Source organism: Callorhinus ursinus, unplaced genomic scaffold (assembly GCF_003265705.2).
Source record: "Callorhinus ursinus isolate GAN/ISIS: 27379988/994484 unplaced genomic scaffold, GSC_fseal_2.0 scaffold8, whole genome shotgun sequence".
Lineage (NCBI taxonomy): Eukaryota > Metazoa > Chordata > Mammalia > Carnivora > Otariidae > Callorhinus > Callorhinus ursinus.
The window spans coordinates 29,401,715-29,426,045 of record NW_027397070.1 but is presented as its reverse complement, the minus strand read 5'-3'; the positions used below and the strand labels follow the sequence as shown (position 1 = coordinate 29,426,045).

General features: G+C 48.5%; 1 protein-coding gene across 8 annotated transcripts in view; it reads right to left on the bottom strand.

The window, feature by feature from the left end:
- Positions 1 to 1,141: 1,141 nt before the first annotated feature.
- SAMD4A (sterile alpha motif domain containing 4A) overlaps positions 1,142 to 24,331 on the bottom strand; it is a 207,193-nt gene continuing 184,003 nt past the window's right edge. For all 8 annotated transcript variants that reach the window (XM_025870014.2, XM_025870012.2, XM_025870015.2 and 5 more), the window contains 4 exons: positions 20,185 to 20,386; positions 18,693 to 18,819; positions 10,984 to 11,067; positions 1,142 to 5,512 (listed from right to left, as the gene is read on the bottom strand). In XM_025870014.2, coding sequence (XP_025725799.1) covers positions 5,484 to 5,512; positions 10,984 to 11,067; positions 18,693 to 18,819; positions 20,185 to 20,386 — 442 coding nt within the window. In that variant the 3' untranslated portion in view covers positions 1,142 to 5,483. The remainder of the gene's footprint in view (positions 5,513 to 10,983; positions 11,068 to 18,692; positions 18,820 to 20,184; positions 20,387 to 24,331) is intronic.

The following is a 24,331-nucleotide window of genomic DNA, read 5'->3' as shown; positions in this document are numbered from 1 at the left end:
AAAGTGAGGCTCGACTTTTCTCTTGCACATTATCCCCCTCCCTTTAGAATAGTCTGGTCATACACTGAGCTACATCTGAGTTACGAGAATTTAACTTTAGGCAGAATTTCATTTAATAGGGGCGCCTGGGTGGCTCCATCGTTAAGCGTCTGCCTTCGGCTCAGGTCATGATCCCAGGGTCCTGGGATCGAGCCCCGCATCTGGCTCCCTGCTCCGCGGGAAGCCTGCTTCTCCCTCTCCCACTCCCCCTGCTTGTGTTCCCTCTCTCGCTGTGTCTCTCTGTGTCAAACAAACAAACAAAAACTTAAAAAAAAGAATTTCATTTAATATCTCAGTTTATGAGGCATTTCTACATGTTTCCAGGGACTGTTTTGGATTTTGCATGTCACTTGAGCAGCTTGAGCTTGGTGAAAAGGGAGTTGTTTTGTGGTCATTCATACAATGTCAAGTTGTGGTTGCCTCAGAGAAGTCTTGGACTGCGGTAACTTCTATGTCCTATGTTTTCTTTTGTCTTTACCTTCTTCTTTTGTGGATTATAGGTTTAATTATATAAACCTTGAGTATCACAGGCCAAAAACCAAACCAAACCAAGGCTCAGAGAGGTTAAGTAACTTGTTGAATATCACACAGCCAGAGATTTCAAACCCACATTAGTCTCTTTAACCATATGTTTGATATTATTTATATCAAACATCATACTGGAATCAGAGGTATTATAATGAGATTCAAACCATATGTAGTTAAAACCCCAAGGCTCCAAGGAGGCTGCTATTTCTTTATGCCATGGTTTAGGGGTAAAATTGGATTTCAAAAGCATTGAGGATGGAGAGGAAGCTATAAACAATATCATCTACAAGGACAGAATTTGTATTTAAAAACATGCCTTCAAGTCAGGTGATGCATTTATTGACTACTTGGAGCACATATCAAGCTGCATAAATTTTTATACCTCTCCCCCTACTCTTTTGTTAAAAAAAAAAAAGCGAATCATAGTTGAAGACACAGTTTGCATGGATTGGTCAGGTGCTAATAGTTTACAGGGATATCATGCTCATTCTTCCTTGCTGACTTATTTCTAAGATTCAGTCCTTGTTTTCTAATTAATCATATCGACAAAAAGGAAAAAAGACACACACACCAGTGTTACAAAACCTTGTATTAATCATTTCCCTTCACTTTCAATATAACATTGATATGAAATATAGCCATGATTCTTAGTTACATGGGAGGAAATGAGTAATAAATACATTGTAGCAAGTTTAAACCACAAGGGTATTTCACTGGTAACAACATTTGAAAACTGTACACTTGCAAAGAACAGCATCTTCAAACATTAGTATATCTGTATATCAGTAAAGCTTTACATGTAACAAACATGCTATTTCCATATATGACAAATTTAAAAAATATGCATTGCTTGGCAACATGAACTAGGCAAAAATAGTTCTTTGTTCACTAACTTTATACAGGAAAACAGGACGAGAGGCATGCACGTACAATAGGGATGCCTGCACGGGGCATGCAACAAAAGAAAGCTTTTTTAAAAGTCAGCTTACATTAGGCTTAAATACATGAGGGTTATATATTAATGAGGGAGGAAGTCTTCTGTTTGACATTATTAACATTCCTGTTTTCTTCCTATTCCTCCCAGAGGAATACACATTCACCTTTAAGTAAAGATAAAGGAATTACAAAAAAATAAAACTCACTTCGCAACATCTCTGATGACTTGTAAAAAAAAAACAAAACAGCATTAGTGTTATCACAGCCCCATGTGCAAATTATCCTTCCGCAGGTCCTTCTTGTAACAGGCACACCCGAGTGCCTTGGTCAGGCTGCTTCCCTGCACCCAAGCTGGAGCTGCCTACTGCAGACATCTCCAGAGGGCCAACGAGACGGGGACCTGCTTTTCCTCCCCTCGCTGCCCTTCTGGTTGCACGCCTATGCATTCAGGCCAGCTCAGTCCCCCAGCCCAGGCTTTTAGGGGGATCCCGGTGCTAGCTGGGGAATGCACGTCTACCAACCTTGCACCGGCAGTCGCTACAAGAGGTGCAGAAGAACACAAGACCCGGAGAAGGCTCCCATTCCGTAAAAGGCAGCCAGTGACACCTCAAAAGAAAACCTTGTTTCCCTCAGTGTCTCTTCAAAGGAATGGGAGATGGGGGCTCAGCTGTAGTTCCAATCCTGAGTACCAAAAAGGGACCATCAATACACAGGATTTGAGAGCTTGGTGCAAACAGCCGCCCTCTGCAGGCAGACCCAGCAGCGTCTATTTTGCTTGCTGGCCCTTGTTTAAAAAGTGAAACTCAAAAAGCGTGTGGAAAAAGACACATATCAGCAGCAATGTTTCAATTCTTGTACACAGTTCATGTGTGTCTTCCTACTGTTTCTGGTAAGAAACCACTATGAATAAAAAGCACCAATAAAACATCATACATGGTAACAATATCATAGACCACCACTATCCCTAGGACAGTGTAGAGATGCCAAATACATACTGCTTAAATCAGAAAAAGGGGGGAAAACATGTAGTGAAATAGATTTTACTCTAAGATTTTTAATGTTTACTATTAATATAAAACAGTTGCATTTGGGGGGTCAATGGGTAAATACAAAAAAAGGCACTGCCGCTTTATTACTAAATATCCGACTTCACAGCCTTATGCATGCAACTGTTTGATTCTTTTATAAATAAAGTTCTTTTGCTTTAGGATTTTAAAATTGAGCTGTATACCTGCAGTCAACACAGGACTCAAAACAAGGTGGGGACAGGCTCCTAAAATTTATCAGAACACTCAACTTAAAAAAAAAATTAAAACACTAATAGCAAAACACAACTAAGTAGATAAATCTATACACAGTCAATGAAAAATAAGCTTTTCTTTTTTTTAAAAAAAGAATTATGTTGTTATTAATAACAGACTTTATCATGGTTACCAGCCATAGCAAGTTAATAAGTAACATATCCAAAATAATATCTCTAATAATCAGATAACCATTGTTTCTATATTCAGTGAAGGAATAAATAGAAATCCAGATTTGCAAGTACTTTAAGGTCTTCTTCCTTTTAAAGGATTCATGCTAATGTGATTGTGTTCACAATCTGTTTTCTGAACAACCCAAGTCTTTATGGATATATGTGTTTTGCAGCAGATCTGAATGCTTTCTCATTTCTCCACGAGATGTGTAATACCCTTGTTTTCTCTTATTAACTTTCTTAGCATCCAAAAAACACCTTCACAAACCCTCTGGTCTTACCTTTGGCCTTCAAAATTTTTGATCTAGTCTTCCTGCCTTACATGTGATCGTCCATCCCAACACATTCCCCAAGTAACACTAAGCTTGTTTAGAAAAGGGGTGTGGAGGATGAATGTTAATGGCACTTAGTTTAAAAAAAAAAAAATCAACTAAAAAATGCTGCCTCTTTCTGCACATGGATTTGCATGTTTAGAATGTAGTCACCCAAGGGGAGGTCTGTTTTCTTAACGTAAAACGTGATATAATGGGTTCAAGCCCCCTCTGCTTACCAAAGGCTCTCTACAGTTAAGATGCTCCCACCTTTTTAAACCTTAAAAAAATTCAAAAGCAAGGCTGAATTGGGTGCACATTTTTAATCTCAAAGGTAAAAGAAAGTTTAGATTTCATTAAGGCCTTTTAAATCTGTATTTACTTCATTAACTTTTTTTTTTTTTAAATAACCATAAGCAAGCGCAGTGATTTTCATGGTCTGATCTCTTCAATTTCGACTCTGACTTCGCTAAAAGCAATGGCACCAGACTCACCCATTTAATAAACAGACCTTACACTGTCTCCCTGATCTCGCCTCTGGCTGAGCATTCATACCATCATTTACACAACCCAATTTTCCAGTGCAGAGCACAACTCCTCTTTGATTTCCTTTAATACCCTCCATTGCATTGAATCCCAAACGTAGTCTTTCTTGCCCTTAAGAAACAGAGCTATTACTTTGTGGTAGCATAGTTTGTTAATCTCTCACCATGTCAGGACTGGTTTTCTCTCTCTTCTGTGTGGCTGGATAGATAAATCGGCCAACGACACAGCAAATCCCCGACGTACACGTGGAGAGAACCACGTTTCCATCCTGAAGCTGCCCTTTCCCACATCTGCTTTCACAGCCCGCCTGGCCGCGTGGACTGCACGTCTCCCCGCACGCTCTCTCTGCCACTTGCTGACTGACCAGTTATACACTGTCCTGGGTCTTGCTCTCCTCCTCTTCCTCAGCAGTGAGCGAGCCGGGGGGGGAGGAGGGGCCGGGGGGGGGTGCAGACCCCAGGCTCAGGTTCCTGCGCGCAATCGTAGTGGAAGCGGTTTTTTGAGCTCATTATCTGACGTTAAGGCCTTTTGTCGGTCCTTGCCATTTCTCCTCCAGTGGAACTTGCACCCATGTGCGTGTGTGTGAAGCGAGGCAGGGGGCAACAGGATGAAACCCCACAGGAGGGTGGGGAGGGAGAGAGGTCTCTAGGTGAGAAGCAAATCCAGCCCAGATAGGGGCCACAGGATTCTTCTAGAATCTCGCGGGGACTTGCAAACAGACCCTAAGTGATCACACGGTGCCGTCCTCCCCGTCCCTTCCCCGCGCTTCCAATCACATGCTCGTCCTGCCAGCCCACCTACATGCGCTCCGCAGCCGCGGCCGCAAGATGGACGCCGCCTCGGCCTACGTGACGCGTCCGCCTTCCCGGCAGGCACGGCTCGGCAGCCATTTTGAGACAACCCTGCTGCTATTACAAAAATAGAGGGAAAAAAATGAATCCATATCAACAAATCCTTTACAAAAACCATAGTATGAAGAGAAGTTCTATCCAAACTCTTTACACATTATGTACCCTTTAAAATTGTTATGTAAACAATACACAAATCAAAGTTTCTCTGAAATTTTGTTGGAGGGAACGTTCCCCCTCTGCCGCCGGGGCCGTGCAGCCCTCTCCTGCGGCTCGACTCCAAGCCGGGTCCACAGGGAAAGCCGATCCGGGCGGCAGGGAGGGCGGGCCGCCATCCTGCTTTGGTCGCACTCGCCCACGACTGCGTCCTGGGGCCTGACTGCGGAGGCGGGCTGTGAGGGGCGCCCGGGCCCAGGGTTCGGCCTCCCTCCTGTATCTCTCCCAGCTCTTTCACGGCGGTAGGCGGTACTCTTTTTGTTTCTCCCCCTCTCTCCATCCAGGAAGCCACTTGCATTCCCTCTCCATCCCCTCCCAGTCCCACGTTTCCCTAGAGACCCCTCCCCACCCCGCACACCAAGCCATCCCATGACAGAAACAAATGACAAAATAACCAATCCCCGGTCTACTGATATGTTTACAAGGACGACCTACGCTCTCACAAAATCAAAATGGGAGAGGGACCAGGGAAAAAAAAAAGGCTGCAAAGTATCTCCGAGGATTCTGTGCAACCCTGAAGATGGCTGACACTGGACCCGCAGCAGTCGATTTCACGGCCAGCGCGGTCACTCTCATCTTCAGCTTCTAGATTGTGGAGGTCCGGTCAACCCCGTCTGGGAGAGAAAGAATACATGATGGGCACAGGTGAGCAGAACCGTTCCCTTCATGGTCACCTAGTCGCACACCGCACGTTGGGCTTCCTGGTCTCTGAAGACAGGTGAAGACCACACTTACCCATCCATCCACTCATTCATTCACACACCCACCCACTCAACATCTGCTGAGTAGCCATTGTTCCAAGAACTGTAACCAGTCTGGGAACCAAAACAGGAGACCTAGTCCTCACCGTGTAAGTACACGCATCCTAGTCGGGACAGATCTATAAAGCCACAGGGATGTAGGAGTGATCATTGCTACGATGGAGTATGTATCAGGCACAGCAGGAGAAATGGAGGAAGGAAGATTTAAGTTGCCGTTGGAAGTCAAGGATAGTTTCACAGAGAAAGGAAATGACTTTCGTAAGATGGTGCTGGTAGGAGAAGAGCAGAGGAGGCAGGAAAGGAAGAGGGTGTGGGGAGGCGTACAGCTTGTGTATAGGTGTGATGCTGGTCGTCAAATGGTGGGGCTGGGGGGGCTAGTCGAGGTTTAGGATGACAGGTGGGGGAATGGAGGAGGGGCAGGAGATGTGCTGAAGGGGGGAGGGGGTTGCTGCAATGGACATGCAGGTGGACCTGTCTAGCTCACATCCCTTTCTTTGGCAGCATCTCCTCCTCACCGAGTCCCTGCTGAAAACTCGGGCAAGAGGTGGTTGTGACTCTGAGCTGAACAGACCAGGGGGAGGCAGCTGACCCAAACTGATCTAGCTTCTCTGTTTCAAGAATCTGGTTATAGGGGCAGACACCATAGTTAGAGGCTGTGGGCACTGAGAACTGAAAGATCCTGTGGAAGTGGGTGAATGTTGAGGCTACACAATGCAGGCTGTGTCTACATTATGGAGAGCTGGTGAGACCAGGCTATAAAGTGGAGGACTTGCAGGTAGAGACAGAGGCCGTGAGTGAGACAAACTGCCGAGAGAGCCAGTGGCTGCCCAGCTCCTTTATGGTTGTCTGCTTACACATGGGACTATAGGAGAATCCCCAGAATGAGACCATAAGGGTCTTGTGTACTATGAACAGGAGCTTGGACTTGGTAATTGGGGCATTCTAAGCAGTAGAGTAATTAGATCTGATTTTAGAATGGTTTCTCTGGCAGCTGTTAGATGACCTAAAAAAAGACAAGCCTGGTGGCAGGATGGCCCCTACAATGGCCCACGCTAGGGCTTGTCTGACAAGGGCTTATCCAGTGAGCAGAGAGAAGCATGGATGAGCTATTGTAGGAGGTAGAAATGACTGTGTTCAGTGACCAGTAAATGAAGGCCAGGGAGGGATGCAGGATGCCTCCCTGGTTTTGTTGATATCCAAACATCAGCAGGTATGTCCTGGTCTAAGCCTTGATGTCACAAACCTGGTCTACCAGGAGGAGCATCTAGATCCAGTAGGCAGAACTCAGGTGTGAGAGGGGAGGGGCAGAGTGTTCAGGGAAAGCTGGAGGACCTAAGTGATATGGAGGAGTACTGAGTCCACTGCACAGGCCTCCTGCCTCCTGATGGGTGGTGCCAGTCTAGTGTCTTGCCAGCAGGGACTTGAAGGAGAAATGTTTAATTGAAATTTTTACTGAGATCATTGTAGGTTCACATGCAATTATAAGAGACAGTACCAGGTTTCCGGGTTTGCTGGGTTTCTCCCAGTGGTAACATTTTGCAAAACTATAATATTACCACCAAGAAACTGATGTTGGTACAATTCACTGATCTTACTCAGATTTTCCCAATTTTACTTGTACTTGTGTGTGTCTATAAATTTCCATATGGCTTTTGGAGAGATTTTAAAGAAGAAAAGCAAATGACCCCGGGAGCATTTATGGTAATCAGGCCGTCAGTCATAGAGGCCCCCAGATGTGAACTTATAATCGGTAATCTTTCTCTGACTTCTGCAGGTGTTAACCTGAACCTCTTATGGTGGCTCTGCAGTGGTAATGGGTCATGGGAAACAGTGGGTGTGTGTAAATATACACACACGTGTGGGTGTGTAGAGGTCACTCCCCTGTCTGTAGGATTGGAGTGCACACTCTTGCCAGGGCTCACTGGCCTACTCATTAATGCCAATGAGTAAGTGGGGAGCTAGAAACATGAAAATCTCAACTAACCCAACCCCAAGCTGCATTTTCACTGACTTCCAATCCTGTGCCTCATCCTCCAAGGGTTACAGTATTCATCTGCAGGGAGATGACCAACAGGTAAGTCCAAATTCACCATTTACAGTTGTGCAAGGTGTACAAGTTCAGGGAGCACCATTTACATGTATTCATTATAGGTTTTATAGTTGTTATGACAAATATCAAATCAATGGCAGAACAGCATCTTAAGAAAGTGGAGTCTTTTTCTAATTTGCAACAAAGTCTCCATATAGCTAAAAGTGAGGCTGTTAACTCCCAAGAAGGAGTAAGGAAAGAAGGTGAGAAGGAATGGCAAGGGGATCATGTGAAAACATGAATCCTGGAGCATCAGAGAGTGGACTGGGCATTCCTCTTTATGGTAGAATTCACTGCAGTCTCTGTCCTGCTTGGAGGAGCCTTGCTTTTGTAGCCGTGACTGTTCCTGCCCATACAACCCCTGTGCAGGAGGAAGATAGCAGCCAGGCTTGGTGTTGAGTCTTCCTTTATACCCGGAGCCACCAATCAGGAGCAGGCCCAACAGAGCCAGATGAAAGCCTTAAATGAAGATTCACAAACCAAGATGGCAGAGGCAACCCACCTCCTGGGCTTCCTCATGGGTTCTGTTGGAGGGGCCAAGGGAAGGGCAAAGAAAAGACAGAAAGGGAAGGCCAAAGAGAGAAATGGCTTAGACTGGCACCAGGAGGGTTGTACTTAGTGGAGGACACTGAGAGTAGAGATGTCAGCGCAAAAAGGATGGGCCACCAAGGCCTGGGGCCCATGGACCAACCACATTAGAAAGACCGTCGTAGGATGTGGTGTCCCAGGAACTTGGCCACCCTCCCCTCCTGTCCTGAGACACAGGCAGAGGAACCTCTTTGACTTTGCTTTCCTCTCCCTAATTATTTGTCCTCCTGTAAAATGATGTAATTCATTGGCATTCTGTCCCCAGCCAGGTCATCTTCCCGGCCCCTGGAAGAGGTGGGCCAGCAGAAGAGTGCAGTCCTAATGTGGGAGGCTCACCACCACTGTGCCCAACTGGGCCACCCTGAACTTAATTTGCATCCTCTGCTCCGGAAACTGCTTACGAGGCTTCCCACCAGAGAGGATTATTGAGGAAAAACACAGCAATAAAAAGGCTTAGGAGATTAACAAGATGAAAACATTAGCAAAAAAACATCAGTTCAGAGAGGTTTTCTGTAAAAGTAGAAGAATGAGCTAAAAAATGAAGCCTTTTTGATGAAAACCTCCCTTTAATAAAGAGCATTTGGCATTCTTGCTACTAATGAGGATAATGTTAGCACTCAGCAGTTTGGTAAGGTCTTCCAACATGCCAGTTACCTGAGCTATATCCAGCCCTGGGGGAGAAGGTCAGTTCTCCTTGCTGACTCTCAAAGGCCTGGGAGTTCCTCACCCACCAGCCATGGCTGTGTGGGAGGGAGCTTGGGCTGCCTGTAGTGGGCTGAGCTTGGTCTGAATTCTCAGGGTCTGGGAGGCTTCCCTTTTTGAAAAAATTGAGATATAATTTGCATACCACAAATTTCATGCTTTTAAAGCGTGCAATTCAGAGGCTTTCGTATATTCACAGAGTTGTGCAGCCATCACCACTATCTCATTCCAGAACATTTTCATCTGGTACCCATCAAGCAGTCACTCTCCACTCAACAGTTCCCTCCGGTCCCTGACAACCACTGAACTATACCATCTGTCTCTCTAGATTTGCCTATTTTGGACATTTCATAAATTCCTATGTGGAATTGTACACCGTGTGGCCTTTTGTGTCTGGCATCTTTCATTTAGTGTAATGTTTTCAAGGTTCATCCATGTTGTAGCATGGATCAGTACTTCATTCCTTTTTAAGCTGCATGATATTCCACTGTCTGTATTTCATTCATCCATTTCCATCTGTTGATGGACCCTTGGGTTGTTTCCCATTACTCATCAGGGGCTATCAGTGTGCCGACCCAGTCTCCTTGGTTAGCTGGAGAAGAGGACCTGGTGGCACCTCCCCACAGAGGTGCCAGGGATGGACCAATGATGCTGTGAAGCTTCTAGGCTATGAGTGGCCAAGGGAGAGAGCAGTGTTTGCAGATGGGGTTCCTGGAGCCCCGGGGAGGTCACATTAGGAGCTGTGCCTTCCCACCATCTGTTCAGTCAGCAGCCCTGGGAGGCCTTGAGCTAGCTCCCTTCTGGTACTGAGTGCAGCCTTCCTTTGGGCTGTGGAGAGCCCTGCCCAGCTGAGGTCAGGTAGGTACAGTCCTTGCTTTCCAATCTGCTCCATGCAGAGCATTTATTGGTCTCATACTTGGTGTTAGGATAAGACTGTGTTTGCAGGGACTAAAAATCTAAAAGTCCCTGGTCCGGGAGGACCAAGCTCTCAGGAGTAGCAACTGTTGGCAGCCTTTCTCCTCACCATGGCCAGATAGCGCACATTTTGGCTCTAGGTGTGCTGACTGCCCATCTCCAGGGTGGGTGAGCACATCCTGCCTGGAGAGGACTGGTGGGAAGGGTCACAGGAGGCCTCTCTGACTCAGAGCCTCCCGGAGGTTGGCAGGAAGAGGTGGCCATCTCTCCTCTGCCTGCCAAACATCCCCAGGGCTGGCGCAGAGTCCGGGCTGGAGAAAAGCACTTGGTTAGTACCCGGAGGGCACTGCAGGCCTCCCGGGGCTCTGGTGATGATGTAGGGCTTCAGACCAAACCGACAGTGGGACAACCCAGCTGCTTCTAGAGCTCCTCGTGGGGCTGCTGCCCATAGGCACATCGAACTAGACCATCCCTGTCACACTGGGAGGGACATCTCAGACTGCTTGGGGCTCCAGGCATCGTGGAAGCCATTTGGAACAGGGAGATATAAAAACAAGCAGGGATTTTTGTTTCAAAAATTCTATTTTTAGAACAAGCTGGGATATGCTTGGACCAGACAGGGAGATCTAGTGCCGAGAAGGAAAGAATCCAATTCTGTGGGGGGGATGTTGCCACTAAAAGCCATGTCCTGTGTTTCTGACTCCTCCAGCTCCCAGCATTTGGCTGGCACAGCTGCTGTGGTAGGACCTCAGTGTGCACTGGGTGGGTGGCTCTGAGCAAAAAGGGACAGCCTTGGTCTCCAGGTCCCTGACTCACCTCCCAGAAGAGGAGGAGCAGGGCGTTGTGGGCTACTCAGTGTGGTATGGCTTGATGAGGATCCAGCAGCACCTCGAAGCCACTCTCTCTCTCTGTCCCCTGCCTACCTCTCGTTGTGTCTTTCCCATTCCTCCTGAGCTACTGCAGAGTGCAGACAGCAGACGGCTGCTAGTTCTCCCAGGCATGCGGTAAAATGCAGGGAGGACCCACTCACCTCCCAGGGCGTGCTCGGTCATACTGAGGCACAAGGACTCCAGCCTGTTGTTAATGTCTGGTTCAGTCACAGGAAGTTGGAATTCTGCAAGGGACAAAGGGTTATGTTGGTGACAAGAGACTCTGAGAACAAGGAGGAGGTGTGCATGGTGCTGTGAGGCTCCACCCGCTCCACCCCGGAAGGACTCAGGGGACTGTGGGGGTCCTCGCGGAGGTAAGTTACACTCTGGTTTCAACCAACCTAGGAGTCTCCTGGCCGCACAGAGTCCACTGCGAACGTGGGCGGCTGGAAGAAAACTCGTAACTGAAAATAGCTGGTCATAGAGTCTGTCAGGCCTCTGCTCAGAACCCTCCAGCGGCTTCCCATCAGAGTAACAGCCAACCCCCTGCCATGGCCTGCAAAGCCCACGTGATCTGGCCCTTATTAACCCTTGCCTGTATACAGCTCTCCCCGCCCTTCATTCCTTCCCAGGCCTGCTTCTACCCCAGGGTTTTTGCACTGCTGTACCCTCTGCCCAGAATGGTGGTCCCTGGATGTTTCCATGACTTTCTCTCTCCCTGCCTTCACGTCTCTGGCTCTACTGTCTCTTTAGAAAGGACTTTGGGGATGAGCAGAAATGTCCCAGCCCTCTCCCTTTCCTCTGCATTATTTTTCTCCACAGCTGTCACCAACATCTGGTGCATTCTTTATTTGCTGCCTGCCCCCAGTTCCATGTTCACTTCATTGGAGCAGGACTTGGCTCTGCTGCTCCCTGGGCCTGGAAGCGGGCTTGGCGCATTTCTGCGTTGTTACAAGGAAATGGAAACCACAGCACTGGTGAGCACCTCTTCTGAGCCCACGACTGTGCCAAGTGCCCAGTTCTCGAGCGGGACTCAGAGTGACTGGCCAGGTTGGCTGGCTAACACAAGAACCCATGGGGGTCTGACTCCAGGGCTGGTACTCTCCTACATGCTGTAGCGACTATAACCGCTAGTCAGTACTCGCAGCCTCCAGCCACTTAGAAGGTCTGAGATGTCTGCTGTGCGGGTTCTCACTGCCTGGGACCATGCTGTGTGCATTCTAACCACAAAGCCCCTCTACCATCTGGACCCTCCCTATCTCTCCAGGCTCCAGTCCCTCCTCCCCCCGAGTTGGAAGCAGCCCCAAGGAGCCGCCTCCTCTGTTCTGCTGGGGCCCTCACTGTCAGTACCTCCCCCATCCCTCATCCTGGGAAGCTCTTGAGGGTCTTCCACTGGCTTGGAAGCGCCTTGCAGACAGCAACAGTGCTTTTATCTCTTTCTGAATCTCCCATAATACCCAGCGACGGTCTGCTGGCACACTTTACACATGTCTACTGAGTGAGGAAAAAGTGGAAGCTCCGACAGCTAAGAATTGTGAAATCCTACGATGGGGGTTGGGGGGCAGACAAAAATCCGCAGTGGGATATGTTCTGAGGGCCTGGGAATCTCAACATTGCCACTGTCTTCATGTGCGACTCTGGGAAGCTTCTCTTCTTTGTTGGGCCCTGGCTCTTCAGTCTGTAAGTGGGGAAAGGATCCTGGTGGCCCAAGCTTCAGGCCATTTCCTTGCTCCTTTAAATCTCCACCAGGGGGCACTTGGGACTGGTGGGCGGGATGATAAATGAGGTTAGGGGTTGGTGGTTTAGTGGGATAGGAAGTTGAAACCAATGGCTAAACCAAAGTATTTGTTTTCCTTGATGAGCCATACATTTAGGTTTTCTCTGCAATCTGTATTCCCCATTATCGGCTAATTCAGAGGCAGATGTCATTTCTGTTGTTTAAAATTCTGAGTAGATGGGCAAAATGGATCAATACGAAAAGCACCGGGGAGCAGATAGGGTTCTCTCCGACACAAGTTCCAGCATCAATGGGTTTGAAAGGCAACTGTGCCAATTCATGAACAGAGGACGACCGGGCTTTCCGGGGGCCAGGAGCCAGGGGGGAATGGAAGGGTCTCTCCCACCTCCACCCGTTGTTGCTCTCAGAGTAGGGTCGGGGCAGTTAGACAATCCTGAGGGAAGAGTATTTTATTTTAGTATTTTCATCCATTCATGTGAAAATCATATGCATGCAAAATTAGCAGCCTTCAGGGTGTGAAATCTATAAAATAGAAACACAGTTTTATATATAGCCAGTTAGCAAATATGAAAAAAAAACCCTCAGCAATTATAACCATCCATATGCTCATTGTAAAATTTAGTTTACTCTCTAGCACTCCCCTTTAAACAAACACTGTGGAGAGATTTGGATAAATAAAGATGCTCGACATTTGGAGAGAAGTGTTTCAGCTGCAGGGTTTCTTGCCAACACGCAGCAAAATGCCATTTTCCAAGCTTAGGACTGTGTGTTCAAAAAAGGGGGCTGAGAAATGCGGGGCTCTCCGCTCTAGAATCTCCAAACCTTAGTGGCTGCTCTTTTAGGTTGAAAGTTGGCATGGTTGCTTTTTCTCCCTCAGCTCCTCCCTCTGGTGTGCTAGGGTGTCACGACCCCCACCACTCTCAGAGTGGCTCTGAAAAATTCTGAGTCTTGGGAGAAGCCCATATGTTCACACTCCAGAGTTTCCTAATAGTGTGACTTTTTAATTGTGTATTTGATAAAAACAGATCCGTGGCATCTCCCCACACATACAAGACAGAGGGAGACCAGCTGGGTGGATAACAGCTTCCATCTCAGGCTAGAAGCCCTCAGCCAAGTGTGGCTTGGGTGGGCAGAACTCTCAAAACCCCAGAGAAGCATCTGGGCAGCTCCTGCCACCCAGGCGCATACAACCCACCAGGCCAGTTCTTGCTATGGCTCCTGCTACCGCCAGGGCTCATTGCATTTAGCCTGGGCCCCCAGCTGTAACGGGCCGGGCAGACATAGTTTTATGTTGTCAGTAAGGCACAAAGGAAAGACTGAGCCTTCTCTGCCATTGCCTGAAGCAGGCCTGTTTCCTTAACCCAGATGACATCTCTGAGAACCGGGAATTTTTCCCCTGACCCTCAGACCATTCCAGTATTTAGTGAGGGTCCTCCGTCCTAGGATGCCCAGGGTCTAGGCTGACCTGGATCTTTTTAACTGTGCCTTTTTCAGAAGTCCCACAAGTAGAGAGACTCGTGTTCAGGCACAGGGTCAAGAAGATTCTGGAAGGGAGCAGCTTCCCATTCCTAATGAAGTGCTTCTTGTAGGGTCCACCTGGGGGGGGGTGCCCATGTGGCTTTTCTCGGCAGAAACCAGTCATCCCCGCTGAGTCTCACATGTGTGGCACCTATGGCACAATTCTCTAGCTCTCTCCCAGTCCCTGTGGCTGAGGTGAAGGGGCCAGCATCTTTAGTACTTTAGAATAAAAAATGGGGTATTCTAGGAAAAACCTCTAGAATTCTACTTTGCCAATAACAGCTGAAGCTACTTGTTGAGTAACTAGGAAGGCTTCAAGTTAAGTGAGAAGTGGGGCTGCCGGGAGGAGAGAAATCAGGAAAGAGGCTGAGGAGGGCAGGACAGAGGACGGGGAAGTGGGATCCAGACTGGGTAGGGGGCGTAAGGCAGAAAGGGAGGCAGGGACGGTGGAGGCCAAGCAGGACGGGGGAGGGTAGCAACAGAAGGAAAAGAAAGCAGTGTGGGCAGGGAAAGAGAGCCATACTGATAACTGCAGAGACCGTCATGGCGGTCACGGCGAGTGACAGAGGGACACGAGTCATCGGTCGTACCCCTGAGTCTGCTGTGGGAACACAGCTTTTCTCTGGTGGCCTTGTTCCTAAACCTGAAGACGTTTGTGCTGTGGAAATCCTCCGGGACCCCCAATTTCGTGAAAAATGAGGAGAATATGGCATAAGACAATATTGTACCATCTAGGTCTCTAGACCTATAAGCACCATCTAGACCTAGGTTGGTCTCTCTCAATTTGACTTTCAGAGACAGGGGAGCACAGGCCCAGCTGGGTTCGTAGCTGTGATACAGGTGATTCATTCACCAACCTCCCTACCTATTATCTGCCAGTCCTGAGCAGGATTGTTTGCCTTGGCCCACCAGAAGGCAGGGAGCAAATGTACATTAGGTACTTTAAGAGGGTCCCTGTTCTGGTCTCTTCCTCTGCACGGCAGCCCCTTCCATTCCCCTAACAGACCCATTGTATGGATGGTACTCTCTCTCTCCCCGCTCTTTTGAAAGGCAGTTCTCTGGAAGGAATCTGAGACTCACACTAAGGAGGCAATGAATGATACCAGCTTGGGATACTATGCTCCCAGGTATGCAGCATTCTGATGGTGGAAGAAATACAGTCATGAGCTGGTGCCTAGGGGAGGTTTGCTATGGTGAACAGATACATCACATGGCCCTTTCCTGTCAGGCCCTCCAGGTGGTAAGGAGCCTCTGTGACCTCCCTGTGTTACACCAGGGCTGTTTTGAGATCCTGTCTGACTGGATCCCAGTGGTGGCCGAGCCTGGGTCAGCAGGAACTGATCTGCTTCCAAGATAAGGCAGTCCTTCTGCAAGCAATTTCCAAACTAATTTTCTAGTTGGGAAGACACCCTGCCTTTGGGGGACCGTGACCGCACCAAGGCACCACACTTGTTTTGAGCTCAAGTCATCCCATTGGTGAGTGTATCAGACCCTCTCCGCCTTGCTCTGGGAGGACCAACTCAGTGTTTCTTGCTCATGCCAGAGGCCAGTGAGACACAGCAATCACTTAGTGGCTCTCCTGGTTTGTCCTGGAAAACATCTAAAATCTGTTCCTGTGGGAATAATTTAAAAAACCACCCCTGACATGGCCTCCAAGGGGTCCACAAATCCTGCGGATCCAGGAAAAAAGAGATCATCTTGCAAATTCAAGCCAGGTAACTGATCAATTGATACAACTTGCGGGCTTTTTTCTAGCCCCCGGACTTTTTGATATTCTTTGGAGACATTTAAAATTTTCCATCATTTTAATGGCAGTATTTTCAGTTTACAGAATCAAACTTTCCTTGAATGAATTGTAGTCTTCAAGATTTACCCATCTGGTTTAAAATGGATGCTCTGAAGACATCTAATGGTCCAGAAGAAGCCATTCTGCTGCATTGTAACACAGATTTCTGAGGATCTAATTTAGAGGTGGTTACACATCTTTACACCATTTTGTGTTCACTACCACTACTGCTTGTGTAAAGATGGAAGCCACTCGCTGCCTTCCTGATTTTGACTCCCTGATATGATACTTGTAGTTTGGTCCTGCCCCCTCAGCTGCCAGCCCCTAGACTCCTGCCGAGCTAACAAGGATGTGCTGCTTTGGGTGGCAAGGCCCATCCCCGAGAGACCCCGTCTGTCTAGGACAAAACTTCATCTGGGCCTGGCTGTGGCAATTAGCCGGGCTTGCCCTGTGAACAAGGCTGCCTCTTCAGGAAGAAGGAAGAGTTCTGATCATGACTTGGGGTCTTGAAAACCAGTGTCTGATCTGCCAGGGGCAGGGATGACCTTGGAGACAGAGAAGCCTCCCATAGCAGTGACTTTCTGCAGCCTCTGTTCCCTTCAGCCAGGAACCCCTGCCTTGTGCTTCATGACCATGTCCAGGGAAGAGCCACCCGGCATGGGCTAAGTATGCTGGGCAGGGCTTAGGAGTGGCTCCTGCCCAGTACCCACCAGTTTATTTGCTTATGCTAGAGGTTAATTGAACCCCCCTTTCCAAAAAAAAAAGACCCCCAAGGGTTCTGTAGTTCTAAGTCCAGTATACAAAGAACATAACTTAAGAGACTTTTGGGTTAACTACCAGGAAAACTGAAAATCGTTGTAAGTGGCTGTCTCTGGGAGATGAGACTGTGGGCTGGGAGGGGAAGGGGAAGGGGACAGTCACTTTTCCGTAAAAGCCCTTTTGTATTAATTGATTGTTTAACGATGGGAACAAGAGGGAACACTCTGGGAAAAGGGTGGAAACGATCTTAGGGTCATAGTTGCCCTGAGCATGAGCGAGCAACAAAGGTGTAGATGGAGGATCTGTCTCTACAGACTCAGAGAGTCCTCCTAGGGATGGCCCAGCTCTTGCTGGTGGGCCTGGTCTTCCCAATTAAGACAGGAGAATGTGGGGAAAGTACAGTGAGAACAGAGGACTGAGGACATGGAAGAAGCCAAAGGAAGGGGCAAGAGGTCAGAGAGGAGCAAGGAGGCCACAAGTGTATAGGGATCGAAGGAGGAGGGTGGCAGCTATGCTAGGGCTCCCGTGAGGCTGCAGGGTGGCCGGGCTGCAGTCCCAGGACTGAGGGCAGCGCTGAAGGATATGTTCAAGGTGAAAGATCTCCCCGTGTCCAGGATGTCTTCAAATCTCATGTAGGTTCTCTTTTACTGAGAGTGGATTATACATAATTCTGCATGAAAACAGAGGCTGGGACTACATGACCCAGGGAGAAGACCTTCACAACCCCCAAATTTTATCAGTTATTTCTTCCCAGGAAGCTACAAGTATCAAAACAGAGAAAAGGAGCTTTCAGACAAACGTGCACAAATAAGAACAGTTCTAGAAGTCTAGAAGCAAGTTTAAAGAAATATCTGGACCATCTCTTCCTTTCCCGACACACCTTACCTTGTGGTGACTCCTCACCTCCCGCTTCCTCCTCGGTGTCTCCCCATCTCCATCCTGCCTTTCTCTTACTCCGCCAGGCACACCCCTACTCAAAATTCTCCCACACATTCCCCACTGAGAGTGGCTGGGGTCTGAGCTCCTCAGCCTTGGGTTCGGAGCCCCCACCATCAGCCTCGATCTTTCCAGCTCCCTTGGTCTACTTGATGCTACTTCAGCCTGACCCTTTGGCTCAGCCATGGCTTCTGGAACTCACTGAGGTATGTGGCATGATTGCGGTCTTGCTCCCTTGTCTCCTGCCTGCAGCTCCACCCTCCTCTTTCCACTTCTTCACTCTCTGTCCGCTGCAGCTCAGCTCCAATTCCAAGAAGCTTTCTTGCCCACCGAGGGCACAGTGACATTGCCTCCCCGTAAACTCCTGTAAGACTTGTTGTACAGAACATGTCTCTTGCCTAGGGTGGGTATTTTCCTACAGGTACAACACCTGTAACCTGTCTGATTTTCCCACTTAGAAGGTCATCAAGCTAGATGTAGTCATTGTTTGCATGGCTCTATATTACTCATGGACTCTTACAAGGTCACTGTCTGCATGGGATTGTTGTCTGTGCATCATTCGGGTGACTCTGTTAGGAGGCACAGTGAGAGGCGCAGCTGACTTGAAGTGCACCACGTTGCTGTTTAACCAAGTAAAGGGAAGATGGCCGAGCCAAAAAGTCATGTTTGCAAGGTGCTCCCAAACCAGGGGTAAGTCTCTTAGCATCAACACCGTCAAAGTTTTCTTTTTCTCTGTTTCACTTTCTGCACAACCCCCACATACACCGGAAGTACACACACAGACACACACATACACACACACTGCACATGGAACCCCTCCCAACTCCCCCAAATACCCTCCAGTGATCTCTCTAGTTTAATCGATCTAGAAATATGACTAGTATCAAAAATATCCCCGTCAGATTGCAACTGACTCTGGGGCTCCATGTGCTGGCTCCCAGCCAACGAGCCGCTATTCATGCTGGCAAGGCAGTTTAAAAAAGGAAAGGCTTCTATAAGCTCAAAAGAATGCGTGGTGACAGTCGAGGCTAAGCACTTTCCGGCTGGGTTCACAGGGGCATCTATTTTGGCGTCCTGGCCTCCTCTCTGTGTCAGGGGGTGGAGAGAGGGAGAGATCAAGTGCAGGGCCCTACCTGGCTGCTGGAACATCAGCATATTCTGTGGAGAAGTGTGCACGGGCAGCGAGCGGGTCCTTTGGACTGAGCTGTGGGTGCGGCTTGGCATGCTGTTGCTGCCCCCAGGGTTGGCAAACCAGAGGTTCTAGTGAGAAATGCAAAGTGGGGGGGACCATTAGTGCAGACACCCTGGGGTCAGGGGAGGGGGGTGTGCAGCAGGGCCGCCAGCCAGAATTCAAGAGGCAGATAGCCCTGAAAAACTCTTGGCTAACTTCTGGAAAAGGGCTTGCAGGCTCATGCTACCCATATGCATATTTATGGAGAGGGGGTTTAGGTTCGGTTCATTTTACCCCCCTCTCCAAGCCCCAGGCCTCTCTAAGCCCCAGCTTCATCTGGACAGCTCTGTCCCTCACCATCTCCCAAACTCTTTTTATCCCTTTTGTTGCCTTTGCTTTTCCTATCACTTTTTTTTTTTTTTCCAGAGATGGAAAGAGTTCTATAAATGTTTGCAACGAAGAGCACAAACTATTTCGGGGCTCTCATTTGATTTTCTTTTTGAGATTCTTACAACTTACTACAAAGCGAGGGGGAGAAAAAAGCATCTTTCAGCTGGCAATGAGCTGCACACTTAGCTTGCGTTTATTATTATGCGGGTGTCCTGGTGGTGACTTCCTCTTGAACTGATGTGGGGCTTCCCACAATGGTCAGAAAGTGGAGCCTTCTCATACACCCTGTGGTGTATGCTTTGGAGAGTAAATCCTGCCCATTTTGCCTGGAGCTGTTTTCCTGTTTGTAAACCAATCCATCATCCCTTAGTTTCTCATGACAACCCAGACCTACTTGTGCCCCTCCAGTCCCAGCCCCAACCTGCAGAACCCCACAAAGCTGGGCACACAGATGGAAGGCATTGGGCAGGGTAGGGAAACCAGACTGGTGGGTGAGGAGCCTTGGGACAGAGTTCAGCTCTAAATCACACAGTGAAGACCTCTGGGCAGCCTGGCCTTTGACAGGCGGAGAATGTTCCAGCTCTCTCTCTGATCGCCTCTCTCAGGTTCCTCTTTGGATTCTCCACCACAGCTGGGACTGTGACAAAGGAGCTTTTTGCTGTGAATAAGAAGGCTAAGAAAGCTCCTTGGATGCTAAAGCTCCTCCGGAACCCAGATCTGGGAGGTGGTGAGGTCTGCAGGGGCAGTCAAGGAGCAGCGCAAATAAAAGACAGGTCTTGCATTTCCTCCTACAGGCTCCCAGGTGCAGGGCCCCCAGGGTTAAAGGTCAAAGTGGCCAGAGGGCATCCTAAGTAAATCCCCACGAAGCCAGGTGCAGGTATGGCATTGTGCTGTCTCCTAGGGAAACAGTGCAAACAACTGGTTACCTCTGAGCACAGAGACACCTGTATCTTCATGTGGCCCTCCTTGGCCTTCGTGCCCACCTTGGGGTCATGTAGGGATAGGTCCTGAAGCCTCAGGCCCTGAGCTTGGCGGCCCACCTTCCCCCCAGGCACAGAACACACCTGTCTTCCTTGTTTCATGATGGTGGGGTTGGCTGTGGTGTTGCGCTGGGTGGAGCTGACAAATCCACTGGTGCCCAAGAGGCCCAGGCGGGCGGAAGGGACGTTCCGGGAGGGGATCTGGTACTGGCGTGGGTTCCGTCGGCCCATACCGCCGCCCACAGAGCCGGCTGTTGGGAGGGAGTTGGACTGCCCAAAGCCACGGCTGTGAGAGGGAACAGAGAAGCAAGAGACTGTCAGTCACCCTTAGCTCTTCCCACACCCCAGGGTGCCAGCGGGCTGCCTCCCTGGAGTCTGCTTACATTTTGACAGTTACGGGGTCTCTCTAGGGCCACCAGCTAGTTGTGTGTCAGGAAAGGGCTAGGATTAAAATGACAGCTAAGAGACATCTGAGAGGCACTATCACATGCACCGCCCTGGGACTTTGACACTGATTCTTCAGTCCTCACAACAACCCTATGAAGTAGGCGCTCTACCCCCTTTTACAGCTGGAGGACGAACACAGAGAGCTTCACAGTGTTGCAAAAGTCACATGGGCAGCCGGCGATGGTGCTGAAATAGGAGCCTAGGAGGAGCACCGGGGTGCCCCCCAGCGGTCTTCTATGTGAGCACTCACGTGCCCGTCGCGAAGGCACACAGCACGAGGACAGCAGAGCCAGGCCCAGTGCGCCTTCTCTCACACCACAGTCTGTTTCTCATGTCTGCCCACGTGGAGAGAGTGGCCTGCGAGCCCTGCTAGGATGGAGACTCCAGGAGAGAAAAGATGGCATCTGTCCTCAGCGGTCCTGCACGTCCCATGCCTGCGGCAGCTCCCGGCACAGTGAAGGCAGGCTGAATGAACCAACCAACGAACGAACGGGCCTCTGCCACCAGGATGCTCCTCCCTGTGGAAGCGCTGACCCTGTGTCTGGGGCTCTGACTCCAGCTTGAGAGTAGGGAAAGAGAACGGAGATGATGATGTTGGCAAGTGCTCTGGACCTAGGACACCGACAGCTCCCCACTCCACAGGCCGTCCCTGCTGCAGAGAGACGGGGAGGTTGCGTGCTTCCCCACATGGCCCCAGGGAGGCCTCCAGGGACCCTTGGCATCGCATTGGGACACTGTGCTCCCACTTCTCCAGTGACCTCAGCGCTCAAGAACTCATCCTTCTCCAACATGCTTCAGGTTCTGGGACGGTACACAGCAGCCAGTAGGGTTTCAGGAACCAGCACATTCCTTCCAAGAAGAGTCAGCTTTAGTCATTCACTGATGTTTAACTCGAAATGCTTTACCTCCAACGGCCACAAGATGGAACAGACTTGCTTTCCCAGCCACACAGGGGAGGTCCGTACCAAGCCAGTGAGGGGACTCCAGCAGACCAGGCTGACGTAGTTTAACCGGCTGAAGATGATGGGGGTTGGGGGAGGGAGGGTGTGCTGCAAAATAGTCATTTCCTGAGAAAGAGAATTGTGTGTGTGTGTGTGTGTGTGTGTGGCGGGGGTCTAAGCCATTAGACAGGTGATCTCAGAAGACGTTTCTCTTCTCCCCAGAAGGCCTACATTTCCTAGGGGGGAAAGGGGGTGGGGAAGAGAATTCCACAGGTGAGGTGGCTGCAACTGATTTCTGGGCCTGTGTCTTTCCACTTCTAGGTTTTTGTGGCCAAAAACCTGGTTCCTGGTTCCCGTCAACTCATCTACATGTGGTGAGCAGGACACGCATGGGCTCTAGGTCTGTAGCTCATCCTTTCTCCCCCACCTTCTTCTTTTTATGAACATTAAAATTTTTTGGTTTGAAAGAAGAAATTTGGGCCAGGAGAGGGTAAAAGTAATTTCACACGATCTAGGAGACCCCTTTGGGAGGAGGGACAGTCTGAGATCCATGACAGGTAGAAACAAGGATCAAGTGGTGGTTGTTTTTTTTAAGCTATGAAAACTTGTCCTTTGGTTTTTGAAGTTGGAATATTGGCCACCTGGCAGATGATTCAGTATTCTAAGGCTTTTCCTTATTTAGTGCAGATCGCCTTTTTGCTCATTTTCCTTTTTGGTTGGATTTTTTTAAAAGTTATTTCAAATGCAAAATACAGTAGTCAATGAATGGTGCTAAAATGATTTGTGCTTCCAGGAAGGCAAGATTATATTCTTGAGCAATATCATGTGGGCAGAGGATTCTGCTATGGGACACTTAGTCACGGAAGAAACAGATCTAGGGACTCCTACAGTTAGGACGCATGAACTGGGCTGTGTGTGGCAGGTAGAGCTCAGAACATTTTGGGGTCAGGATAGATAGGGGTAGAATTTGACTAGGCCATCTTTCTAATGACTGTGGGAACCTACTGTGACATCCTTGGTTGGTTATTACAAAGCCAGAGTTGTTGAGGGTTACTTAAGACCACTAGGCTTAATGACATAATCATTCTTTCTGGGGAGAGAACAAAGTGACACTAGTAAGTTTTCATTTCTCATTCTTTTGCTCTGCCCATCTGTGTCTTTCTCTGATTTCCTAAATCTAGCCAACTGATTTCATTACCTTGAAGTGCATGAAGAGGCTGATTAATAAGAACCAATTAATTTGGTATTTGTGATAATTCAAGCAGGGGCTGGGCTGCAGTTACCTTTGCATTATGGGAGAAACAAGTCTTCAAGGCAAATTAACAGCATAAAAAGGTCCCAGAGGTAATATGTATGAGAACAAATGATTTTTCTAGAACTTTAGCAACTTCCAATTGAACATCCACAACTGAAGATTGAATTCATATCTAATCAATAAAAACAGGTCCATCAAGATTCCCATACGGCAAGCCTTGGGTAGCCCAATACACACTTTAGTTAATAACACTCTAGAGAGCTCAAGTTTAATGGGAACTCCGATATGGACCAAGGACAAAGCAGAGCCGACAGAGGTGGGGGATGACACTTTTGGGAGAAGCAAAGAGCTTAAAAGTTCTGTCTTCTCTTTATCCTCTAAATTCCTTCTTCCTCTTCGAACGTGTTTCCTGAGGGCCTGGTGTTGCAAGAGGGGTCTGGAACCTCATCCTCTCACTTGGGAGATGTATGGCTGCCCTTACAAGAAGAGAGAGTGAGCCAGGGGAGAGGGCAGTCCCTAGGGCAGGGGGCCTGCGAGCCTGCCTTGCCTTTCACCTGGGCCCCTGGGAGTCCTCAGGGTGCACAGATGGTCCAGCCCGTCTCCCCAGGGAGGGCAACCCCAGAGAGCGTGGAGCCAGGGAGCTGCCATACAAAGTGCTGCTCTGCCTGATTGTGTTTTCTGCACATCAGTTGGAGACCGTGAGAGCTGCCTGGCATGTGTAGTGGGTTAAGATCACTGACTCTGCAGCTGGTGCTGGCCCGCCTGGTCCAAGTCCTGGATACCCACTGCCTACCAACTCCTCTGTAAATTGGAGTTAATAATAGCAGCTCTACCTCATATGGTTGTTGCAAGGATTAAATGTATTAATATTCCTAAAATGCTTGGATACCACTTGGCACACAGGAAGTGCTAAATGTTTGTTTAATAAATAACAGTGTTATATATGCTGGAAGGTGATAACACTTCAACTTTTCCATTAATCTTTAACGAAAACTTTTCATAAATCCCAACTCTCCTTATCTCCCTCAAATGATATAAAACGGTGTTTTAAGGCACACTCCTGCAAATAAATGCCAAAATTGCTAACAACACAGAACTTCTATATGTGCATTGAGAAATGAATTCAGAACTTTCCAGGTGCAGGTGAAAAAATTATTTATCTGCTCATGTTTAAAAATGTAAAACGGAAAGTTGATTTTTCATGATGTTTGTACCATCAATCTTTTGTCACCCCCCAACTGCCTGTCACTGCTGAAGGCTTCACCCCACACCCCCCTAAATTCCTCCCCCGGATTGTCGCTGTAATTCACCTTTAATATGCAATTGGATTCCTCCATTTAAAACCAGATTAAGGTAATGGGTTCTAAAGTACAACGAGGCTTATTTTTAACTGCATCCGAGAAGCTGAAGTACTATGAAAACTCAAGAATGGTGCTGCTCCACTCTGAGATTGCAGCTCAGACCAAAATAGACCAGCACTGGGCTCTTCACCCTGCCACCAACTATAATTAGCTAGTCTGCAGCGAGAAGGGAGAAAGAAATGACACTACCTCATAAGGTGCTGCTAGAACAACCCATTTTTGTCCCT